Genomic DNA, 26,384 nt, shown 5'->3' with positions numbered 1-26,384 from the left:
GCCCCAAGCACCAGCTTGTTTTGCTGGTGCCGAGAGCCGGCCCTGCCTATAAGACCTATGTGCGGATGCCTGAGAGCAAGCCGATGCAGGTGGTGGTCAGTAAGCACCATGGGTTTTAATCAGGTTGGCTTCCTTCCCCATGTCTATCATATAGAATAGATCAGATCACGTCTACGGCTGGGGATATGGATTGATGGGCACAGCACTGTGTACTGGGCTCACAAGAGAGCATGTAATTCAGCAAGGGCCTCGCAGCCGAGCCTCAGACTCGATGCAAATTTTGTCTTGGTGCAGCAGATGGGCCATGCGCTGGGACCAGCTCATGCCTCTTTTGCCTGGGCTGGTGCCCCATGAGGCCACACCAGACATCACTTTTATCCACCTAGGGGAGAACAACCTGGGAAGGTGCTCCAGGCTACAACTGATATGGAAGGTTAAGCAGGATACTGGCGGCTGATGGACGTTTCCTGGCGTAGAGATAGCATGGTTGGAGATACTAGCCTGCAGGGTTTGGCAGACTGTAGCCCCCCCATGAAAAAGGTGGATAGGGACCAGAAGAAGGCCAGCTGGGAAGTACTGACATGGCTGGAGTCCCAAGGTGGTTCGGTTATCAGCCCAGCATGTGAAAAGACAGAGTGCAGCGCTGTGATAAAGGTGCTGATTTGTTCCTGTATGATCTTGGTATTGGGTTGAACTTTTATTGAACTTTTAAGTAGCTTGTGATGGGTGGGGAGGAAGCAGCCAAGCTGATGCTGGTGCCTCTATGTGGCAGGCACGTAGTGCAGGAACTTGTTCATTTAGGTTCCCAGTCCAGGAAGGTAACATAAGGAGATACCCTTGGGATGCACACAGAGGGGGGAATCGCGTCTAACCACCTGGGGGGCAAATGCAAACCAGGGGCCAGGGCATTACCTCGGGGAGACTGCCCTGCCAATTCGCTTGAATGCAGTGCTGGCTGGGGATGGAGGTCCCCTCTCGCCTCAACCCCACAAGGGGGAAGAGATGCTAGCAGGTGAATAGAGCCACCCAGATACCCTCCTAGCATGATGATTGGCTCCCCGTGTGGTGGAAATCCCCAATAATTGCCAAAGGATCAATGGGGTGGAAGAGACTGTGTAGTGCTGTCCACTGATAGGAACCTTGGATATAGTTTGACTATTAAAGTTGTGACCTGGTTAAAACCCATACCAGGTGTCCTTGGCTTCTTCCACGCAGTGAGCTCACCAATCTCAGCTTGACATTTCACAGCATTACCTGCCTACATTTGGTGTCACATGCTCTTGTTTCTCTCTTCTACCATGGAGTAAAGTTCAGCCACACATTCATATCACACAACCACTTTTTCCTGGCATTACCTTCAGCCTCTTCCCCCCAGCCCACTCTCTTCCTGCATCCTCTTCTCCAGATGGTCTCAGTTTTACCAGCAAAAACAACCCTGTCCACAGAGCTTTGATATCTAGCCACTGGTCTCTGAATCCATGGCAGATTTGCAGGATTGGGCATGAATCTCTAGTTGTAAAACACCAGAGTATGCAGAAGGATTTAAGCATGTGCCAGATGATTCCCTCCCTGAGGAAGTTATGGATCACGATCAGTAAAACAACAAGTTACAGGCCGCCCATGGCTGTATCCAGTCACTCCACTACTCATGCTACAGCCAGCATGAGAGGTGCTGCCTACAGAGCTGGGAGACCAGAATCAGTGTGTTTAAAAAACACCCAACTCACAAGCAAAGGGGAAAAAAAGACTTTAGCAGATTCATTAACTCATATGGAATAATTACAACTCCCACTTCAGAAGCTGCTGCTCTGAAATAGTATTGTAGCTACCATCGGGACAGGCACCTTAGAAGAAACTGTATAGATTTCCAAACCCAAACTGCAGAGGAAATTACAGATTAGGATGACATGGCTCCCAATTAGGATGAATCAAGTGGACACAGGCTCACTAAATCCTGTTGAGATAATTAGCAGTCTATGAAGTAAATGCAATTATTGTATTAGCGTGGTTTGCTCCTTTAGCACTCAAATGTGTGTGCTTTTGAGTGTGCTGTGTACTATGCTGGCCCTGCTTGAGTCTTTTCTGCCTTTTCACCGGACCTGCCCACCCAGGGTGTCATTGCCACTTGGGGGGTGTATTTCATGAGAGGACTTCAGGGTATATCTACACAGCGTTTTGGAGCCTGTGGGAACAAGCCTCCCAGCCTGGGTCAACAGACTCAGACTAACGGGGCTCATGACAGTGCTCTATAAACAGCTCCGCAGACACCACTTTGAAGTTGCAGCTTACGTTGGAACTCCGGCTCTGCACCCAACCCCTCCCTATGCTTCAGAGCCCAAACTCCAGCCTGAGCTGCAACTTCAAAGTGGTGTCTATGGAGCTATTTTTAGCGTTAACCTGAGTCTGTTGACCCAGGCTGGAGGCTCGCTCCCACAGGCTCCAAAACACTCAGTAGACATACCCGGAAGCACAAGCTTTTCCGAACTCTTATCTATTCTATATTACATTGTGATTGCTAAGTTTTGTCTTAGGAGACTGTTCCTTGCAGTCCATGTTGAATGATTTGAGGAGTAAATTACTTCTGGGGAGATCTACAACCTCTCTCGATTTTGCATTATCTTCTTTGCCGTTCCTGGTTTCATTTGTTCGCTCTTTTCTTACCTAGAGCAGATCATTGTATATCTTTTCCTGAAAAGTCTTCAGACTCCATTTCCTCTCTCCCTCCAAACCACGTTGTGTTCTCTACCTTGTCCCCTATATGTTCTGTCTCTTCTTTTCTGGCTTCTCCCCATCTTCTTTATTCTTCTCTTTTCTAACTAATCCCATCAATCTATTGCGTTCCTTCTCCCCTCCCCCACACTTATCCAAGAACTTACTCATGTCCACCTGTGGTTGAGGATGAATGCTTTTCTTCTCACTTACTGTATGTAGATTTACCCAGTTTTGTGACAGACTATATTATTCAGTCTGTGATTATCCAAATAATGTAATACCGGACCAACATAAACTCAGGGTGGGATTTTCAAAAGCACCTCAGTGACTTAGAAACCCAAGTGCCAGTGAAATGTCAATGGGACTTGCGCTCCTAAGTTATGTAGGTATTTTTGAAAAATGCACTTAATATTTACAAATATTCCTAAAGCATAAGTTGCGTTTATTTGAGAAGCACTGAATCAAATGCCAGTGCTTCTGTTATATAGCGTCAGTTTTATTTTCTAGAAGTGAAGAACAGGGCTGGGCTTTTGTTTTGCTTTTGCAAAACCTTTGTCATCCTATTTCAATTTTGCAAGTATAAAACCAAAACCACTTATGCTTTTTGTTTTTGATTTGTGGCTTTAGGAAGCAGTGAAAGGCCCCAAACCCTTTACGCAGATACTAGAATGAACAAACATTGGCCTTCCAAGATTGTTTACGATCATTTCATGGAGCCCACAAGTATGGAAGGTTCGTCAGAGTACACATGCTGCACAAGAGCTCCCTGCCCTGAAGAACTCACAATGAAAATGATGGATCAGGCAGACAAATGAGGATGCCACGTACACCAGACAGCAGAAAGAATATAGGTTACAGATCTAGGAGAGTGAAGCACAAGCAAAAGCTTGTCGGACATTTCAAATGTAAGGGGCAGCATGATAGAAGAGATATTTGTGCATGGACTAAGCAGGAATTGGTGTCCAAAATAGTGATGATGAGGGTGAAGCAAAAGGATAGGTCAGAGAATAAATTCAAGAAGCAGTAGATATAAAAATGTAATTCAAGGAAGAGTATAAAGGCTTGTCTACATAGGAATGTCACACCAGTATAAAGTAAGGTGTGAATTTAAACTGATATCATTATACTGATAATGTGTAAACACTTTTATTCTGGTATAAGTGTGCTTTTTTTCAGTTTAGCTTGTGTCACTTGTGAACGGGCTTAACCTAAATTTTAAAAAGCCTCTCTTATACTGGAATAAGAGTGTTCACACAAGGGCAGGGGGGAGGGTACACTGGAAAGAGATGTCACTCACTTTGTACAGTAACTGGAGTTTTTTGAGGTGTGTCCCCCGATGGGTGCTCCACTTCAGGTGTGCCTTGATCACAGATATTTGGTAGCAGTGCCCATTTAGCCCATGCATGCACTCAATACATCCTTATGCCCCATACCGAGGATATATAGGGCTCCATGGGTGAACCACCCTCAGTTTCGTCTCTACCGCCAAGTCCCAGAAGGAAAACTTCAAAGCAGAGGGGAAGAAGGGCAGATAGTGGAGCATCTGTAGGGGGACACATCTCAAAAAACTCCACAAAGTGAGTAAGCTCTCCTCTTTCCTCAAGTGCTGTCCCGATGGCTGCCCGACTTCTGGTGACTCCCGAGCAGTATCCCCTAAGGAGCGGGGAGCTTCAGAACAGAGTCTGTTACTGAAAACAGAACTGCATTGCCAACTGCAGCATTGATCTACAGGCAGGAACCACAGCATACAGGCTGAAGAAAGTATGTTCAGAGGATCAGGTTGCAGCTTTGCAGATTTCAGTCACTGTAACATCCAAATAGCGGAGGTCAATCACTGACTGGGATTACCTCCCAGCAGGAAAGACAACTCTTAAAACTCAGGGATCCTGGCATATACCAAAACCATGTTCAGAATAACACCTCACAGACAAAAAACAAAAAGGAACGAACAGTTCCCAATACCTACTAAGAGGCTAAATTAACTAACGCTAAAAATATTAACTATACCGGAAACGAATACGTGAAGAGAACAGGCACACTCTATACCAGAAGTGGGCAAACTACAGCCTGCAGGTCCATCCTGCCTGGCCCCCAAGCTCCTGGCCCGGGAGGCTAGCCCCCGGACCTCCCCTGCTGTCCCCCCTTCCCCGCAGCCTCAGCTCGCTCGCTCCGCCGCCAGCGCAGTGCTCTGGGCGGCAGGGATGTGAGCTCCTGGGGCAGCGCAGCTGCAGAGCCCGGCCTGACCGGCCACCGGTGCTCCAGACAGCGGTAAGGGGGCAGGGAGCAGGGGGGGGGTTGGATAGAGGGCAGGGGAGTTCGGGGTGGTGGTCAGGGAACGGGGTGGGGATGGATAGGGGTCAGGGTGGTCGGGGGTGGGGGGAGCAGGGGTTGAATGGTGGCAGGGGTACCGGGGGGGAGCAGTCAGGAAGGAGGGAGGTTGGATGGGGCGGCAGGGGGCAGTCAGGGGCAGGGATTCTAGGGGCAGTCAGGGGACAGGGAGCGGGGGTGTGTTTGGATGGGGCAGGGGTCCCAGAGGGGCCATCAGGGAACGGGGGTGTGTGGATGGGGCAGGGGTCCCAGAGGGGCCATCAGGGAACGGGGGGGTTGGATGGGGCAGGAGTCCCGGGGGGGCAGATAGGAGGTGGGGGTTGGGCCATGACCCCTTCCCTTAACTGGCCCTCCATACAATTTATGAAACCTGATGCGGCCCTCAGGCCAAAAAGTTTGCCCGCCCCTGCTCTATATTCAGTCTCAGGTCAAAGTGGGTTGAGAGGGAACTGAGGGCAGTTCACCTGTGCAGACCTTTATTTCCTTGATACCAGCCACAAGAATGTGTAGAGTGTATGTAAAAAGCAACAGAGGGTCCTGTGGCACCTTTGAGACTAACAGAAGTACAGTAGTACAGTAGTCTCAAAGGTGCCACAGGACCCTCTGTTGCTTTTTGCAGATTCAGACCAACACGGCTACCCCTCTGATACTAGAGTGTATGTGCAGGTCTAACAGGCACTGCTAACAAAAATCTCTGATCAATGACACAGGGGCACATGCACATCTGAAGTGAAGCACATATAGGGGCACTACTCGAAGAAGAATAAAAGTATCCACATGGGTCGGGGTAGAGTATACTGGTATAAGTACATCAATATAACTGGTAGACAAGGCCTGCCTTAGCTTCAAAGTGTGAATTAACTGCAGCCAAAAAACAGAAGAAGGGAAAACCAAAAGTTCATTCTATGGGTTTTGGTGAACAATGGCTCAGAAAAATGAAAAGATCAGTTCAGCTGTTAGCAATGTTTCTGATGCCGGTGAAAAATGACAAATAAGGAGGATGGTACAGCAGAGGCAACGGATCTGGATGATTTTCAGTTTACAATGACTCTGTGCAAACTCTGAACACAAAACTTAGGTTCTGAAAAAAAACCCCACCAAAACACACCTGTTGCTCATCTCATCTCTATTTTCTAGATACGTTTTGTGAAACAGTAGCTTGGTAATCTTCATCAGTCAAAAGATTTTCTCCATAGCACAGGCTGTGCTGACACAAATGACACACACAAACATACCCAGAACAAAAGGTTAAAGCCCTTTGCAATATTTCATTTCCACAGAGATTTAAACATTTAAATATATAATAAAACAAAGAAGTGATTCATACAGATCTACTAGATGCATTAGTCATTCAATAAAAACAATGCACTGAGGATTACAGAAAATACCTTACAGAAGGAAAATAAAAATAAATTTACTTAACTGAAGGGTTGGGGTGGAAAGCACATACGGTACCGTACTTCATAGTTCTTCATTTTTCCAGCCATAAATCAGGATTACCAATATTTATTATTTAACATGCCCCAAGGATTTCCAAAAACATTACTTCTGTTGTCAGCGGCTCTCAAAACTAGTATATTAAGGCTATAATCCTGCAATCAGTACCAATAGGACAGACCCCCTAATCTCATAGAGAACCCATATAAGTTATTGCTGCTCCACATGGGCACAGATTCCACATTAGTACATCCAGTATAGGACTGGGACCTAAAATGGTAGCACTGGCTGTAGTTTAAATGGCAGTAGAAATAGGGTTGCCAACTTTCCAATTGCAGAAAACTGAATACCCTTGTCCTGCCCTGTTCCTTCCCAAGGCCCCACCCCTACCCCGCCCCTTCTCTAAAGCCCCGCCACCCGCTCACTCCATCCCCCCTCCCTCCGTCGCTCGTTCTCCCCCAGCCTCACTCACTTGCTCATTTTCACCGGGCTAGTCGGGTTTGGGGTGCGGGAGGAGGCGAGGGCTCTGGCTGGGGGTGCGGGCTCTGGGTTGGAGCCAAAAATGAGCGGTTTGGAGTGTGGGAAGGGGCTCCGGGCTGGGCGGTGCAGGCTCCGGGGGTAGGACCATAAATGAGGGGTTCAGGGTGCGGGGGGGGGTCCCCAGGATGAGACAGGGAGTTGGGTCACAGGGAGTGGGTCAGGGCTCCAGCTGGGGGTGTGGGCTCTGGTGTGGGGCCAGGGATGAGGAGTTAGGTGTGCAGGAGGGGGCTCCGGACTGGGACCAAGGAGTTTGGAGTGCGAAAGAGGGTTCAGGGCGTGGGCTGCACTTACATCAGACAGCTACCAGAAGCGGCCAGCATGTCCCTTCGGCTCCTAGGCAGAGGCACAGCCAGGCAGCTCTGCATGGTGCGCGCAGCCCCTGTCTGCAGGAGCTGCCCCCACAGCTTCCATTGGCCGCAGTTCCCAGCCAATGGGAGACGTGGAGCTGACGCTTAGGGCTGGGGCAGCGCACAGAGCCCCCCACCCACTCCTCCGCCTAGGAGCTGGACATGCCGTCCACTTCTGGAAGCCATGCAGAGCTAGGGCAGGTAGCGAGCCTGCCTTAGCCGCTGACAGGACTTTTAACGGCCTGGTTAGCAGTGCTGACCGGAGCCACCAGGATCCCTTTTTGACCAGGGGTTCTGGTCAAAAACTGGATGCCTGGCGACCCTAAGTAGAAAGCAGCTGAGAGGAAGGTGACTGTAGTGTAGGTATTTTGCTTATTTCCTGAGGAGGGAGTCTTCCTGTTAACATTGGTCAACAAGTCATATGCATTGTTTTTAAATATTATACATTCCCCTGGAGATTATGTGATGAGTGCATTTTGTAAAACTAAATAAATGGAATAAAAAAAGAGGCACAACTCATAGCTGTAAACACATTAAGATTCCAAAATCAGGGCAACATATTCTGACAACTTGTGACCACTGTAGTCAATGAGAGTCCAAACGCTATATATACCTCCATCACAGAAATTTTCTCTAGGCTGAAATTTGGGATGCAAATACTTTGTGTAGATTTTTAAAAAATACTTCAGTTATGTATAAATTATAGCAGTGCAAAAGAGGAAGTTTACCCTTTTAGAGATTTGGCACTCCTAAAATGCTCAAGTAAACTGGATTTCAAAAATGAAATGCATTATCCATGTCTCAGGGTGCGAGATGCTACTGCAAAACATATAAGGAAAGTAATAATCATAACAATTTTTCACTATAGTGTCTTTTGAAATATGCCTGCTGACCAAGCGCTATAAACATTTCACTGCACCATGAATACTTTTGAAAATTATTTAATGTATTTTTAAATACGCTTACTAAATTCTTCCTATGTTTTATAACCTTCCACAAAATGTTTCTTTGAAAAATAATTAAAAAAAAAAACACGAAAAAAAAATCCAACTATCTTCTACATTTAAACACTGTTATGATTCGAACATGAGCCTTAATGAACTAAGAAACTGAAAGTTCAACCATGGAAATTCAGAAAGCAAACATGACTGGAATAAGGAGAGGGTGTTGCAGTCTGTAACTTACAGATCCTTGCCTGTCAGATGGCTGCCCAAGTGGAGTGTAAAAGTTAATGGAAACTGGGTCAAAAGAAAACTAAGGGGAAGGATGTGTCCTCTGATCTCCCAGCTGGTTAAAGCAAGGAAAGCCTATGGCGATTACTGCCCAGTGTTTTCCAGCTGATTTGCGTTAGTTCTGTGGACAGTAAAACAAGGTCTGAGGAAAAAGCCTTAAAAGACTAATTCCTGAAACTTAATTTTCATTCCCTGGCTGGTGAAACCACCCTCCATCTTACAGTGACATTGGGTCCACATTAAATGAGTGTCACAGAAAGTTTGCTCAGTGTATCTGTGTTTGTTCCTCCTGTTTCGTTATCACCAGTAATAAGGAACTAAAGCTGACCATGCAACTGATTCTGCTGGAGGCAGCTCACTCTTCCATAGCTCTGTTGTATCAGATATAAACTGCCCCCATTGGATTTCTGCTCTAGGAATTTATGGGGATGGTGTTGAACTTTAAGGCTCTGGTCCAACTTCCATTAAAGTCAGTAGAAATCTCTCTTCAGTTTGGGACCTGGGTACCAGGGTACCTTTCATCCCATCTGCTGTGGCTGTGATCTGCACAGGTGCTCAAGCTGGAGTTTCATTGTCTTAAAAAGGAGGGGGTTGCTGGCAAGATGTTTTCAAGGAGGCCCAGCCAAATCAGGAATTAACTTCCTCCCTCCATGCACGATAGCCCAGATTAGATATCCTTCTAGACATATTACAAAGCCTCTCTTTATTCTTGAGCATTTAAAGAAGAGGTGAGTTGGAAGACAAGGAGCTGGCCCCAAATCTGGGTATTAGTGTGTTGACTCCAGCAACCATTTTTGCGTGTCTGCTGGTGCATGGTTATTAACTCTGACCCCTAGAGATACCAACCTTCCATCACTCCCTTTAACCACCCTTCTGCATGCAACTCTTTATCAAAGCATTGGAACAACTTATCTAGGGTTATGACGGAGTCTCCATCTGTGGCAATTTTAAAATCAAGATTGGATGTGTTTCTAAAAGATCTGCTTTAGGAATTATTTTGGGGGAAGTTCTGTGGCCTCTATAATGTAGGAGGTCAGACTAGATGATAATAATGGCCTTGAAATTTATGAATCTATAAACTGCCCTCTCCAAGAGCAACTAGCTCCTATACCAAACATCCACAATTAGTAGTGCTGGGATGAAAATAAGCTGGTAAAAACCAATGACAGAAAAAACATTCCATTGATGTAGGAAGCATCTATACTATAGCGCTACAGCAGCACAAATGCCATGCTGTAGTTGTGCTGCGATAGTGTAGACATACCCTAAGACAATGCCATTTATATCAAGTACATAAGGTAAGGTCCTCAAAATGAGGCCAATCTGGCAACACTTAATACCTGGTGTAAGGTTTATTACTAAGAGTAGAGCACAATCAATTGGACTACAAATGATACTAAGCATAACACCTGTTATGAATCTTGGCAGAATCAGGCCCTGTTTTATAATCTTGGGCCCCAATTCAGCAAAATAATTACATACATGCCTAACTTTAAGTACATGCAATCCTGCTAACTTCACTGGGACTATCCATTAAGTTAGGCACATGTTTAAGTACCTTGCTGAATCAGGCTCAAAGTAAAAAAAAGAACTATTAAGTCATCCTTAACAAGCAGAACTTGTTATAAATAGAATGATTTAAATATGAAGAAACACAGTAAATCTATGTGGAGAGGATCGATTGCGAGTGTTCAAAGTAATTAATTAAACAAAGGGAAGAGTACAAGTAAAATGGAGAAACGTACTTTAGTGTTGAGGCTTTCAGAGCAAATTAAAGTGCTCCATAAAACAACTCTGCACGTACTATGCTGACAAAACCCAGGTGTTAAGTGGTGGTAGTATACAGATTTAAAGGTGATTAACAATACATTACATTATTAAGTCTCAAGGAAAATAAATACACCTTAAGTATAACATATAACAAATGTTACATCCTCATGACTGTTTAGCTCCAGGACTAGGTTGTTAACCAAAATAACCAGGAAGTGTATTTAAGAAGCATCTGTGAACAATAGTGCTAATCTCAGCTCTACTGTAGTACATTCTTTTTGCCATCATTAATTTAATATAACAATTTCATAGCAATAGCCACCAAAACAAAAAAAGTGGAACCTAGTTAATTTTGCAATAGAATATTGTTTAACTGTGCCTACCGCAAAATATTACCAATCCTATTTTAAAAAAATAAGTAAGTAAACTGAAGATCAGAACATGTCTATCAAACTGGGTCATTCATTGCACTTTGGTGGAGTCATGCTGACTGAACTGGGTTCTGAGTTAATGTAAGAGCCCATCAATGTGGATCAGGGCCATCTACTATAAATTAAAACTTCTCATTGTACTTAAAAGACACCATCAAGTAGTTGCTTACACCAAGGGCTTAGTGCTTCATTCTGCCATGTTAGTAAAAGAGGTTTAATTATAGCACAAATTAAATTAGTTATCAATAATGTTTTGCTATTTTAATCTGAGCTTGACTGACAGAATAAAGAAAATGATGATGAGGAGGACAGTCTTGTTATTACAGTCCTGGACTGGGACTCCGGCGATCTCTGTTCCATTCCTGGCTCTGCCACAGATTTCCTGTGTGATCACGGGCAAGTCACTTAGATCTCCAATTCCTCTGGCCCAAATCACATGCTTAATTTTAAGCACATGAGTAATCACAGTCAAATCAATGACGTGACTTACATGCTTAAATGCTATGGGGGATTGGGACAGAATGCTTGACACTATGCAGAATGGAGCCCTTAATTATTTTGGCTCATATTCTCAAAGGTATTTAGCTCAATGGGAGTTAGGCACTTAAATACCTTTGAGAATCTGGGATTTTGTATCTCAGTTCTCCATCTGTAAAATGGAGATATTATTCCTCCCTTCCTCTCACCCTTTGTCTAATCTATAAAGATTTTAAGATCTTCAGGACAGAGACTGTCTTTTACTATGTGCCTAGAACAATGGGGCCTCATTCTAACCTTAATACAAGTAATACATAATAATAATTGGATATAATTGGATAATAATAAAGGGGGGAGGGATAGCTCAGTGGTTTGAGCATTGGCCTGCTAAACCTAGGGTTGTGAGTTCAATCCTTGAGGGGGCCACTTAGGGATATGGGGCAAAAATCAGTACTTGGGCCTGCTAGTGAAGGCAGGGGGCTGGACTCGATGACCTTTCAAGGTCCCTTCCAGTTCTAGGAGATAGGATAATGGAGTATGACTGTGGTTTGGGAGACTATATTAAAGAGTTCAAAATAATGTTCTCCTTGTTCAGACATTGTTCTAAGCCATAAGCGTGTCTACAGACAAAATTAGTGATTTTTGCCGGCCATAAATAAGGCAGATTTTAAAAATTCTTAGTACTAGCAGAAAAAAACAAACTACTTCTAAGAATGACTGGATTAAAGACGGGTTTATAAAAACACACCCATCATGATCTTTGGAAATGTTTACACTAATTAAAACAATATACTGCATACAGTAGCATAGCGGGGGGGGGGGGGGGGAAGAGGAGAGCGGGGCAGTGGCCACTTCCTCACTGAGCACAAGTGGCGCCTTGTCAATTTCTTGGCGCCTTTTTAATTTTTACTCACCCGCTGGCCTCCAGGTCTTCAGCAGCACTTCGGCGGCGGGCCCTTCACTCGCTCTGGGTGTCTTCGGCGGCACTGCAGGACCCGCCGCCGAAATGCCACTGAAGACCTGCTGAGTGAGTGAAGGTCCTGCCGCCAAGGTGCTGCCGAAGACCCAGAACACTGCTGGGTGAGTAAAAGCGCCGCCGTGGATGGCGCCCTTTTTTTCTGATCGCTCCCCCGTTCCCTCCACCTGGCTACACCACTGACTGCGTATTTGGAGATAATCATATTAACCACCCAACCCCAAAACTGTTCCTAACAGGAAAAACCAAGAAAAAAAACAGAACTCAACACAATAAATTACTCAGGAAAAATGCCAGTGAACAGATATGCCTTAACTCAGGGTGTGTTCAATAAATGGGGGAGTGAATTTCAGAATCAAGAGCCCAACTGCTGAGAATGCCCTGGCTTCCCACCCCCAAAGTTTAAATCCATATGAGAAAAGCCACTAAGTCACTAAGAGCCTTGTTCTTGGGGATATCTAAGAATCCAAAAGCAGCTGCAGAACCCAAAAGACTCCCAATTATAATTCTCAGTAATAAAATAAAATAAAACCTACTCATATAGCACTTTCTATTGGTAGGGCTCAAAGCATTTTACAAAGGAGGTAAGCTTCATTATCCTCATTTTATCGATAGGGAAACTGAGGCACGTAGCCGTAAGGTGACTCACCCACAGTTACCCAAGCAGACCAATGGCAAAGCTGCAAATGGAATCCAGGTTTCTGAGTCCCAGTCCATCTCTCTATCCACTAGGACTCATTATTTTACAAAGTAACAAACAACAACAAGATTTCTGAAATAGAGGGAGTAGATATGAGCTTCACCTTTTCTTCTGGAGGTTCTCCCAGTGTATCAACATCACCTCTTTCTTGTCTGGACCCAAAGCCCTGACATGACTAAGCCCTGGGAAAGCAGAGATACTATGCCTCTTGCTCTGATAAATTCCCTCTTACCTACAGTGCTGATTCTGCAAACACTTAGGCACATGCTTAATTTTACAAATGCAAATAGCCCTACTGAAGTCAAAGTACATAAAGACAAGTGCGGGAATAAGAATTTGCAGGATCTAGACCACTGGCTATGTCTACATATTCCACACCCTGAGCAACATAAGCTACACCGACATAAGTGCTCGTGTGCTCAGCACTATGTCAATGGGAGAGCTTCTCCTACCGACATAGCTTCTGCCGCTCGTGGAGGTGGCTTTTTTATGCTGACGAGAGAGCTCTCTCCCGTTGGCACAGAGCGTCTTCACCAGATGTGCTTCAGAGGCACAGCTGTATCGGCACAGCTGCACCACCATACATATAGACATACCCTTAATCTCTACAAACGAGAGAGATTATTTTCCTCACAGTAAGGCACTCAGAAATCATGTTGAGAATGTGCTCTACTATGAACCTAGATAAATCCAGCAAGAACAATGCTCTTGTATTTCTTTACACACAGTATTTGATAAATGCAGCTTCTATTGCATTGCATGAAACATGGCCTCCAACATATTACGAAAGTGAACCACATGGGTAGGAGCTAACTAATTCACAGAAAATATGCCTGGCTATGTTACAAACATAACGGACGCCTCTATATACTGTTTAGCACAAAACACACACACACACAAAAGGGAAGTAAATATTAAAAATGTGTTGAAATGCCTCCTCAACCCAGCTTTTGTAGGGAAGTGAGGACAGAACCTTAACACTGTAATCCTGTTTAAAGTATAGTTTGGAGATTGCAGTCAGCACAGAACATCATTCATTCTAAATTACATCCAAAAAGCTATGGTAGAAGACCATTAAGGTTGCAGAGTCAAGCACTCCAAAGTTAGCAAATCCAAGAATTTAGGTTGCCCATGCAACCTTAATTTGCCCCCTTTGCACACATGTATTATGATAGTCTCTTAATTACATGGTCACATGCTCTTTTTCCAAGGGTCCCCTGCCTCCTTCAGTACACTACATGGACCCACTCTGGGAATGAATCAGGGTGTGTAGTGAAGGAGGCTCATTCACTGACTGTGTAGCTATTCAACATTTCTTTATTTTTCTTATCCACTGTGTGGCCTCAGGGCTTAATTTACACTATCCAAACCCTGCATAGAGTGAAAGTGTAACTTGCACTCTATGCATCCGAAGAAGTGAGGTTTTTACCCACGAAAGCTTATGCCCAAATAAATCTGTTTGTTAGTCTTTAAGGTGCCACCAGACTCCTTGTTGTTTTTGTAGATAAAGACTAACACGGCTACCCCCTGATGCAGGGAATAAAATATTATGAATTTCCTCTGGGCTTTTCTCTAGTGCTTTCACCAAAGCATACGAATGCTTCACAAACATTAACATTAATTGATCCTCATGACACCCATGTCAGATTATCCCTATTTTACAGTTGGGTAACTGAGGCACAGAGAGATTAAGAGCTAAACTGCCCACTAATTTTGGGTGTCCAAAATGAGACACTTGGGGCCTGTCTTTTCAGAGAACTTCACATTTTTACTGCACTTCAAAAAAAACAAAAAAAAAACAAAAAAAAAACAAAAAAAAACACATAGCTCCCATTGACTTCAGTTACAGAACTTGAGCCAATCTGTCTTTAGTTTGGGCACCCAGAAAAAGAAGAACACACAATTAGTGATCACCTGTGAACAATGTGGTTTAAGTGCCTTGTTCAGCATCCCTGTGGCAGCAAAGGCAGGACTAGAATCCAATTATCCAGCAAGGCATTCATCTACCTTAACCATGACACCATCCTCTCCCTTCCTACAGTCCCATGCCTCATTCACTACATATATTCCCACTTCTGCAACTGATCCAACCTCCCAACCCCCTCGCCAGCTCATAGCCCCCTCCCCTTCTGCTCTGATCACCTTGGTCCAGCTCCTTTGCCCTCTACCCTCTCTTCTCCTGTCCAACCTCTTCCTTCTTTGTGCCCATATGGGTCCTCAGCCACTCCACCTTTCTTCAGCTCCTATCCAACCCTTCTAGCTCCTGTCCACCACCCCATCCAATTGCCTCGTCCTCTACATATATATATCTCCCCAATCCTTCCCCCTCCCCTTTCCTCCTGCCAATGGCCCCACACACACTCCTCCCCAGTCTCTGGCTCCTACAACCACTTGACTGACTGTCCCCCATAGAATATTAGGGTTGGAAGAGACCTCAGGAGGTCATCTAGTCTAGGGGTCAGCAACCTTTCAGAAGTGCTGTGCCGAGTCTTCATTTATTCACTCTAATTTAAGGTTTTGCATGCCAGTAATACATTTTAACATTTTTAGAATGTCTCTTTCTATAAGTCTATAATATATAACTGAACTATTGTTGTATGTAAAGTAAATAAGGTTTTTAAAATGTTTAAGAAGCTTCATTTAAAATTAAATTAAAATGTAGAGCCCCCCAGACCGGTGGCCAGGACCTGGGCAGTGTGAGTGCCACTGAAAATCAGCTCGCGTGCTGCCTTCAGCACGTGTACCATAGGTTGCCTACTCCGATCTAGTCCAATCCCCTGCTCAAAGCAGGACCAACACCAACTAAATCACCCCAGCCAGGGCTTTGTCAAGCTGGGCCTTAAAAACCTCTAAGGATGGAGATTCCCACCTCCATTCTTCTTCACCACTCTGCATTAGTCAAGCTCAGGGGTAGGCAACCTATGGCACGTGTGCCAAAGGCAGCACGCAAGCTGATTTTCAGTGGCACTCACACTGCCCGGGTCCTGGCCACCGGTCCGGGGGGGCTCTTCATTTTAATTTAATTTTAAATGAAGCTTCTTAAACATTTTTAAAACCTTATTTATTTTACATACAACAATAGTGTAGTTATATATTATAGACTTATAGAAAGAGACCTTCTAAAAATGTTAAAATGTATTACTGGCATGCAAAACCTTAAATTAGAGTGAATAAATGAAGAATCGGCACCCCACTTCTGAAAGGTTGCCAACCCCTGGTCAAGCTGATTCTTCCTTCACCTGCATGCTGCCTGTGCTCAGCAACAGTTGCAGTGAGAGCACAAGAGAGATAAATGGTTAAAATTTGGCAAAGTTATAAGCAACTGAAAACAGAGTCTTATAATGGGAAATGTTGGGCAACCTTAAGTATAGGCAGCACTATCAGCCCCACCTTAATATCTTCCTTCCACCGGCACAATAAATGCCCAGATTCCCTGCTGTGCAGCAGATGGTCTGAGGTGCAGAGCCATCAGGGAGCTGGTTATGGTTTCTTGATTCTCAGGGCAGATCTGCGCTACCCTGAGATCTGCCTTGGTTGGAATCGTCCGGAGACTGCTCTAAATTACACCAACTGGACACAGCCCCTAATGAACCATATGCCAAAAGGGCATAGATGAAAAGCCGAGTACTTCAGCCACTCCCCTGTCCTGCCCACAGCACTCGCCTATGACAGGGCTGAGAGGGGGCAAAGTGGTGTCACAGGAGCTGAGTACACTATCTCTCTGTCCGATAAGAGCTCCTCCAGGCAAGAAATTCTCAACTGGCCAGTCCAGCTTGGTTCCCAGCCTCTTTGTTCCACTTAACGAGCATAAAGGGGCCAGAAAAGAACAATCTGTTTTTTAACTTTATTTTAAGTGAAAACAAACAAACGATATCACTGTTTAGGCTTCTTCTGCATGGAGAGTAACCTGGGCGGTGTTTACTTTACAGGAAACAGACTCTTTTTAAAAAAGGAGAAGTGGCACAGGGAAAGTCATTACACAGGTGAGCTAAATTCAGTGTCAGAGGGAATTTCCACGGACAAAGGATTTCCCACAGTCTATTGTTGGAAACAGCACTGCATTTGCTCATTTCTTACTCAACAGGCTGCTGATTCAACCAGAAGAGGATGCGGCTAAGTTTCACCTTGTGTGTTGCTCCAACTGCAGATTAAGTCAACAAAAACTTGGCTTTTGGAAACCTCTCTACTTCATACTACTTCCTTGTTATTTTCATTGTGAGCTTCTGTCGTCTTATACTGGCATGTAAGTGCAACTGGCAAGGGTTACATAAGGTGAAATATCAGGAGTTTGAACTCCAGACAACTGCAGCAGAACAGATCCTGCCTGCAGGCAGAGGGCAAGCTCTCCCTATCCTATCAGCTTCAAGCTTTCATACTGCTTGATGGACACTTATTTTTAAAGTGTGGTTCATAAGAAGAAAGCAAGGCATACAGAATGCATCATGTGTTTGGAATCACTGTGCTCTTCCATTTACACACACACACACACACACACACACACACACACACACAGAGTGAACAACGGACACACACTTAGTAAGATCAGATTGATGAAAGGTGTTTTTTTACCTTCAGATTGAGTATGTTAATAAATGAAAAATGGTAATCTCTGTCTGCACAAATTAATAGCCTGGTGCTTTGTCCCTGGGAAAAAACTGGACCCTCTGCTGGGCCTTTCCCAAGTCAGCAGGGAGCCTGGCCACCAGAAGCTGCTTTAACATGTGGTTCTGTCTGTTCTGCTTCCAATAGCAGCCACCCTAACTTTGGCAAGGATGAAGGAGAAATAGCACCAGTGTCTCATTCACCTTAACTATTACATAGATTTTAGGGGAAAGTGCCCCACTTTCTAAGGTAGATTGACAGCTGGCCATAGATACGGGCAGAAGAGATGCTGTATAGTTTGGAGGCCACCTGCATGCTTTGAAATTAGCCCACTTGATGGGTGCAGAATAAGTAATAAATGAAGAGCAGAGCTGTAGAAGCTCCCACTTCCTATTAACAGCTACAGAAAAAAACACCTGCTGTCCTCCCCTGATTTCTTTGTTCTGCTGCAAGGCTGTAACCTGTATTACACTTCTTCTCCTAGATTGAAGGCACCTGCTCAGGTGACTTTTTTCCCCATGTGACTTTTTCCCCAAAACACCTGTCAAAGCTCTAGGGCTTCTGTGCTTTAAAGAAGAGATGTGATATTTGGCAGGGAGAATGCTATGGTGGCAGGAATGTGTCTTTTGCTCTCTGTGAAAATCTGCCCAAAACTGGCCAGGTTATGAGCCCCTGATAATCTCAGTTTGCATATACTCAGTAGAGATTTAGCAGCGAAATTCTCAGAAGACTCCCACTCTGTACTGAGCAATGGGACAGGGGCTGAGAGCAGGGCTTTCCCTGCAATTGCTTCTCCTGGCAGCTGGGGGCTGCTCTGGGGCCAGTCACAGGAGTGAAAGCAGGACCATTCTCTTCCATGCTTTCAATGCTCCCCCTGCTGGTGGCAAGACAGTTGATGAAAACAATCAGCTTGCCAGGAAGGCAGACAGGTTGAAGAGCTGAGCTGGGAGAGAGCTGATGGGGGAGTCTGAGATGAGGAACTGAACCAGGATAGGGGACTGGGCCTGGAAGAAAGTGCTGATGGTGAGGACTTGGGGATCAGGATGGGAAGCTGAGGGGGGTGAAATGGGAAGGGGAGATTAGGACACAGACCTGAAGGGGCAGGAAAAGAAGGGGACATGTGCAAAAGGATCTGTAACTACTACAGCACACTTGTCTCTAGAATAGAACTCAAGATTACAGAGTCTCAACATTCCTCTGCGGTCAGCAGATAGCTGTGAAAGCCCTGCAAAATGTGTGTCTCGTCTCCCTCTAGTGGCTGGCTCCACAGAAGATGACAACTTTCTACTGCTATTACTTACTCTGTTAGCTCAAGTGGCAGAGGTCTGGGCTATAGATTTGAAGGTTCTAACCTTGATGATGAATCCAGATGAGAGTCAATATGGTTCAAGATCATGGCATTTCTGATTACCAGTTTGCTTTTTTAAAAACAAAAATACTATTTGCTCAGCATCACATAGGAACTTTGTGATGGGGCAGGGATAGACTCCAGTTCCTAAAGGTGGCATTTAACTGCCTGAACCAGGGGATCATCTTTTTTATTCCCACAGTCACCTGCTTTGTTCACTATACATCTTCCAACTTCTGCAACAAATGAGGTGCATGTCCTACAAAACTATTTATTAACTACACAATCCTGGTTCATTCCCAGAGTGCCTTCCATCCTCTACACTGAAGGAAATAGGAGTCCTGTGGAAAAAATAGTATGTGATCATGTTATTAAAACACTGTATCACAATGCATGTGCAAAGGGGGCTGAATTAAGGTTGCATGGGCAACCTTGATTCTGGCATTTCCTAACTTTGCAGCCTCTGACTCTGAAGACTAAATGTTCTTTTAATGTAATTTTTGTAAGAATTAAAAGTGTTTTAGAAAATCTCATCCATATTTGGCATGGCTATGATCATTTACCTGATGTACTGTAGCTTCAACTGCTTGCATATAATGGTTTAGCTCTCTGTCCATCGCAGCATATTCTAACATCACACTTTCCATTCTGTTAACCTCCTCTACATCATCTGCAAAACAAAGTACATAGGCATTCATCACTCGTCCATGCAAATGGGAACATGACTGGATAGGAGTTAGCTAAATTCATCTGCAATCATTTTAAAACATAAATTATTAAAATACAGTGAACATTTAATTACTCAAATCCCAATTAATTTAAATTCTGTTATGTGAAAGGTAGATATAGCCTCCCAAAGTTGAATTACAGGCTTAAGGGGTGAAACCTTCGTAGTTTATAAACTCCGGAGAAAACGTTTCTACTGCAGAATTTAAAAAGTCTATAGTCTTTCCAACGTTTGGAGGTCAATTTATCCAAACTCTCAATTACTGGATGTCTTTCTAAAACATGCTCTAGGTTAACCATAAATTGTTGGAGCATTAATGAAGTAGGGCCAAGGATAGAATCCAAATGAAAGCTAGGGCATGTGTTATTCACAAGATCAGACCAGATGATATTATAATGGTTCTTTCTGAACTTAAAAATCTATGATGGAAAGTGAATTTCATGTCCCTCTGAGAAGAAATTGTGTTTGAACTGTAAGTCAGTGGAGCAAGTGTTTAATGTACTCTGCACCATACTATGTTGTGGCAATCCTTATTATAAAGATTTTGTGCTAAAGGTATTTAATTTTGTTACTTTCATCTGGTGATTCAATGCTTTTCTTTCTTTACATTGATCAGTGCTTGACCTTTGTTACTTAATAAGGAAGATACATTATTATCTTTAAAATATGGAAAGTACTTCCTATGTTGTGAATGAAAATACAGTAATAATATTTCACTATATGTATTGTACAGCAGGTGTTTGTCATGTTCCTCAAATTTCAGTTATATTTTTTTACCTATCTTGCAATCATAAGCCCTTTTGCATTTCTTGGGTAACTTCAATAAACAACTTACTCAGAGACAGACACTTCCTGGGTTTCATGAGAGTGTGAGAGACAGAGTGTGTAATTTCAGTTACCAACATCTAGTCATTAGGCAATCAGGATATTTTCTGAAGAAGTTGCATGTCATGACTCATCAGACTGCCTGAGAAATATTTAATAGAAACCCTGTCTCATTGTAGTGGAGTTCAAAGCTATAATTAGTCCCCTTTCTTTCCCCTCTCCCCCAAAATAAACATTAGTATTGTAAAATCGAAATGGAGTCAGCATTTTATAAGACAGGAAATAATGGAAGACTTAGCCATATGGATGAATCAAACAGTGCTTTAATCCAGTTAGTAGTCATTGCCTACTCAAATGTAGTGAATACAGAACAGTTGTTCTGTAAGACATTGCTATTTTTACTCCCCTCTGCATCACTCCAAACACCTTCTTCCACCTTCAGTTATGTCTCTGCTTTTCCATTCTAAACTCGCTTTTTCTTTATTCGGACATTACCTTTCAGGGAGAGACACTTGTCATATACAGTACAAAAGTGTGTATAGTTTCCTCCAGTTGTGCAATTTTTTTTCAGCTGCGCCCTTACTTATCCCATGACAACACTGCAACAGGAACACAGCCCCTGGTGACCCTGGGGTTCAATTATTGTAACTTCTTCCTTGCAGTGCTTCTACATCACTAGCAGCTTGTGCAGAACGCAGAAAAACGTTGCTTAACTGGTTTGAGCAATCAGGTCATATTGTGGCAGCCTTGAATTGGCAGCCTGTGAAGCAAAGGATTGGCCGCAAGAGTCAGACCTCAGCTGGTATAAGTCACCATAGCCCCACTGACTCCAATGGCGCTACATCAATTCACATTAGATGCGGGCCTGTAGGACTTCCAAAAGCCCTCGCTATATTAGAGACCTCTCTTGTTCTGGCAGACATTTGCATTCTGACACCACTCATTTTCTAGTAATTCAATCATCACGTCTTGTGTTGCAGGTAATCATCCCTTTATACTGGTGGCTGTGAGAGGTTCATCTTCCTTCTCTGTCATCCATCCCAGGACCACCCTCTCTCCCTTTCAAAACAATGCTGAATGTCTGTTTTCCAGAGTGGTGTTTTCTTAAAACCACACCATCTCACGTAATGGCATGCTGGTTCCTGGGCACATGCCCATGTCCTAACATCCTGCTTCTAGGCTCTGACCAGCAGCTGACCAGGTGACCAAGGATCATGTGCCAGCAGCCCAGAGGTGGCACTTCCTAATAAAAAAGAACCTGAGCAGACAAAGGGGGGAGGCTCAGAGTCAGGAGAAAGACCTGGGAGGTGGCTGTCCATGCCAGCCAGGTGGAATATACCTACAATAGTAGAACCCTCCCCTGAGAAAAGCTTCAGGAAGGAGATGGGTTTAGGCAGGAACTGTCAAACCTAAGGGGAAGGGCTGGCAGATTAGTGCTGGAGTTGATGTTCAACTATTATGATTTGTCAATGAGCAAGACCCCAAGACGAGAATGTTTCTTGAACCATGTGGGTCTACATACATTTAACATGGAGACAAGGTGGTGTAAGCAGACCATGCCCATACCCCCATATGTAACACCTTTCCCTTCCCTTATTCATCCCTCTTTTTGGCTATATCTATAGTTTTATGAAGGTGTCTTGATTGGTAAGGTTGGGTGAAACTATAGGTATAACATGTAGTACTTTGCCTTAAAGCTGCTGAGCTCCCCACCCATCTATGTGAAAGATTGAGTTTAGCTATGGAGTACCATCACAAATTGTACTGTGTAGCCATTTTTCTCTAGATAATTCCCTTGTATGAGAAAATCCTCCTTATTTCCACTCCAGCACATCATGCAGCCTTGAGGCTGGTAGAAACGCCTCATGTAATACATGAAGCTGAGACTAAATCCTGGCTTTTGAGATACTGAATCGTCATGTTGACTTTCAATGATAATTTTGTTAGGTCTGCAGCAGCTGAAACCATTATCCCAACTCAACCCCTCCTTGACCCTGGTTGATGGTGGGAAGGCTGGAAACCTCCATGAGGAATACACTTATGGAGTCCCTCACCTATCATTCCCATGAGTGGGGAGGCAGGATTTGTTCAGTCCCACACAACAGACCCTGAGGCAGGTCTCCAGGGACATACTAGAGGTTCATTGGAGCAGTACTAGTAGGGATTCCTCATGGATGTTTCTGGGTCCTTGGGTGAGATGGGGGCAGGGGGATTGTGGGATGGCTGAGGCTCTATAGAAAAGATAATACAACCCCAGGTTAAATGATAATACAGGTCCCCAGCTCTCCCAGTCTTCATCTACTCTATGTGGATCCTAGACTGAGAGAGTGACCTCCACAGAGTCTGGAAGAAAAGATCAACAGTGCCACAGAAACAGCTGAGCCATCTTCCATACCAAATTGAGGTCCTTTGTAGGGTGTATTTCTTTCATGAGCAAATCTAGCTAGGATGATCTGGGTCATTGACTTTGACAAGGAAGTTACACTTAATGTTTTTATTCAACTTTTCGGTGGACCAGGGAAAATGCCTTCCTATGGGGAGGCTAACAGAATTTGGTAAACTGTCTTTACTGTACCAGTAAACAGCAGAGTGCAAGCATACAACACTGTATTTGACCTCCCAGCTCTTACCAGCAGAAACTGAAAGTTTTGCTGAGACAAAGTTCAGCAATAAGGGCCTTCTCCTATGTGAAACAACAGTGGATTCAGCCAACCAGAAGGTAAAGTGCAAAGACATTTTTACACAAAGTTAGAAAAAAAATTAAAACACGATGAAAAGCAACATTCTTTTGTATTTTTGGCTATTGTAGCAGTGCTGTTCTCCTTAAAGACATCTATGCTTGATACACATCAGTCTTTCATTAAGTACATCAATAAGTATTGCACACAGAGCCCCAGCGTTCCTGCTACTTTCTTCTGTCTAACCACCATTTTTCCCATGCCCATCTGACAGCAGCGATGCCAGTGTTTTTCCCTCCTACTAGGAGGCAGATGAACTGCCTCCTACAAGGCTGACACAAATGATGTTTCATGAATCACAGGAAAGATTTGTGTAGCAAGTAACTGTCACCCTCCTCCCATGGCCCAAATGAATCATATCCACAACATACAGAAACTTCACTGGCCTAAATATTCTGAAACTTTGAAAGGGAAGAGGAGGACATTGTTAAACATAGCATCAGAGCCACGTCAATTTTGCACAGAACATTCCCTGAACTGAAAACTCAAACTAACTGTACCTACTAAATAATGAGGCTTTAGCTGATTTTACATTATAATACTTGAAAGTTGCCCTAAAAACAAAACACTGAGCACAAACGAAGAGGTGGAACCCAGCTGGGGGAAGAAGGATATTAACTTTAACTACCTCTTGCCTACAGTCCTCTGATCCCAAGGGTTCCACCCACCCATCGGCTTGTTTCTAGTCTCAAATGATGCGAAGAGCTGTCTTTCTGCTGCTTTTCTTTCATGCACGTGTGGCTGCAGATGTTTCAAGATAAATGCCAATATGTATCACACATCCAAGATTACAGCCTGCCCCTGAAGAATTTATTGCAGGCACAAAGATACACTAGGATGGAGTGAACTACAGCTCCACGAAGCCCATCTATTTTATGGCAACCACAACTCCAGTGGAGCCCCCAGTATGTCTTTGGATAGCCTGTTTCCACAAACTGATGACTAAGAGGAAAAATCCTTTGGTCTTTTTGTTCCCCCAAGGGGAAGGGAATGGTCAAGGAGATTTCAAGGGGTCACTCCCATTTCACCCTGTTTCCATTGTTTGACTTTCAGTTTTAAAAAAACAAACAAACAAAATAACTTACTCCCAGATCTTGTACTGCAGAAAGGGACCTTCCCTCCCATGAAAAGGACTAAAGGAAACTCACNAGATCTTGTACCGCAGAAAGGGACCTTCCCTCCCATGAAAAGGACTAAAGGAAACTCACTCTCTACTACTAGTAATTCAGCTGGGAGTAAAGGCTCATACTCGGGACCGTTGCTGCCATTCCTGCTAGGTCCTCTCTACCCAAACCCCAAATGCTAGGTCAGCTACCTCCATAGCATTCAAACCTTCCACTCTAGAAGCAAATGGCCAAGCTTGGGGCCCAGTTCTGCAACTGCAGGATCAGTGCCTTTCTGGTATCTCACCCAAATGTCTCCTAACCCGACTTTTAATTCATAACCACAGAGTTCATTCCAAGCTCTATGAGTAACACCATGCTCCTAGCTATTACAGTAATAATAGTACTGTAAAATACACTAGTATTTGCATATGCTAATTGTGTCTCCTTGTATCTAAACTGAATATGTTAAGTTCACTAAGTATTTCCCCACAAAATCTTAACCTCACTGCCTTAAGATTTTATTCTTTGCAATATTTTACATGCTTTTTTCCCCACATACATAGTCCGGTTGAAGGTCATTGTCCTCCTTTTCAAAGCCCTGGCTACATGACATTGGAATTAGCCACCTGAATGTCCATTCTTCTCCATATCCATGGCCTGCAGCTTATGTGACCCTCTGATAACTTTTTATATCAGTAGTAGGGGGATAATTTTGAAAAACCTCTCTCTCTACATATATTGCATTCAAAAATGTTAAAAGAACATTATTAGAGTTGCAAAGTCAAGAACCTCAAAGTTAGAAAATACCAGATTGAAGATTGCCTGTGCAATCTTAATTTGCCCCCTTGTGCCTACGCATTATAATACACAGTCTTTAATTGCATGATCACATACTATTTTTTCCACAGAGACCATGGCTCACTGAGGATGGACATTTGACCCCTAACTTGGGTCATCAGCAGACCTTTAAATGCACAGCTCAGATCTCTACCATATTAGCTGATGGAATAACTAGTAGAAGTACACTTCTACCCCGATAGAGCGCAACCCAATATAACACAAATTCGGATATAATGCAGTAAAGCAGCAGGGAGCCCCGGGCCCTTTAAATCACCACCCGAGCCCGGCTGCCGGGCTCGGGCGGTGATTTAAAGGGCCAGAGGCTCCAGCCGCTGCCAGAGCTCCGGCGATGATTTAAAGGGCCCTTTAAATCACCACGGGGGAAGCCGGTCCAGTCCGGCACAGCGTACTGGACCGAACCCAATATAACGCGGTCTCACCTATAAGGCGGTGAGATTTTTTGGCTCCCGAGGACCGTGTTATATTGGGTAGAGGTGTAGTAGTTTGTTATCCTCTGTTCAGTTCAGCCACTAAATCAGTGGTCCCCAAACATTTCAGGGTTATCACACACCCCTACACCTGTCCATGCCCTCCCCCGGAGCCAGAGCGGACACGGACAGGGGTAAGGGGGCCGAGTTTGGGGCCAGAGCTGGGGGCAGGTCTAGGGCTGGGAACAGAGCAGCAATCAAGGGCCGAGGGTGAGGGCAGGCCCGAGGTCAGGGCCGGGTGCCAGGCCGAGAGCCAGGGCCATGGCTGAGGCGGGGCCGAAGCAGAGCTGGGAGCGGGCACCACGGTTTGGGGACCTCTGCACTAAATGGAGTGAAACACACACTTTGCTATCAGCAAGTGGCTTCAAACCCACTGGCAGAGGTATGTAAAAACCCTGGACTCTTGGGTTCAGTTTAAGGTTCCGGAGGAGAGTGTTCTCTAGCAGTTCTTCTCCTGTGCCCTCAGCCTGTCCATCCCCAGAACTGGATTTTTTTCAAATTAAAATTGTATTTCACACAAAAGTATTAACTACCTAAATAAATGATGAAAATCTAGTCTTTCCACAGCAACTACCATTGTCTCTGAGTGAGCAGCAAGCCCTCTTAACCAAGATGAATTACAGTTGAAAGAGTACTCTATTTGGAATGATTTTTGTGGTAAGAGTCAATGTGTATTTAAACATCTGTATTTGTGGAAGGTATTTGTGTGTGAGGAGAGATTAAGGGAGAGATTTTCAAAAGTGCTCAGCATTGGCCTAAC

General features: G+C 44.2%; 1 protein-coding gene across 1 annotated transcript in view; it reads right to left on the bottom strand.

Annotated features, from left to right (window-relative positions):
• The window catches only part of LOC117873810 (E3 SUMO-protein ligase NSE2-like), a 79,560-nt gene that overhangs the window by 24,880 nt on the left and 28,296 nt on the right, over positions 1 to 26,384 (bottom strand). Inside the window, exon 3 of the mRNA XM_034763612.1 lies at positions 19,464 to 19,570. Within this exon, the coding sequence (XP_034619503.1) occupies positions 19,464 to 19,570 (107 nt within the window). The remainder of the gene's footprint in view (positions 1 to 19,463; positions 19,571 to 26,384) is intronic.

This window comes from Trachemys scripta, chromosome 2 (genome assembly GCF_013100865.1).
Source record: "Trachemys scripta elegans isolate TJP31775 chromosome 2, CAS_Tse_1.0, whole genome shotgun sequence".
In the NCBI taxonomy this organism is placed as follows: Eukaryota; Metazoa; Chordata; order Testudines; family Emydidae; genus Trachemys; species Trachemys scripta.
This window is presented reverse-complemented; position numbering and strand designations above follow the sequence as displayed.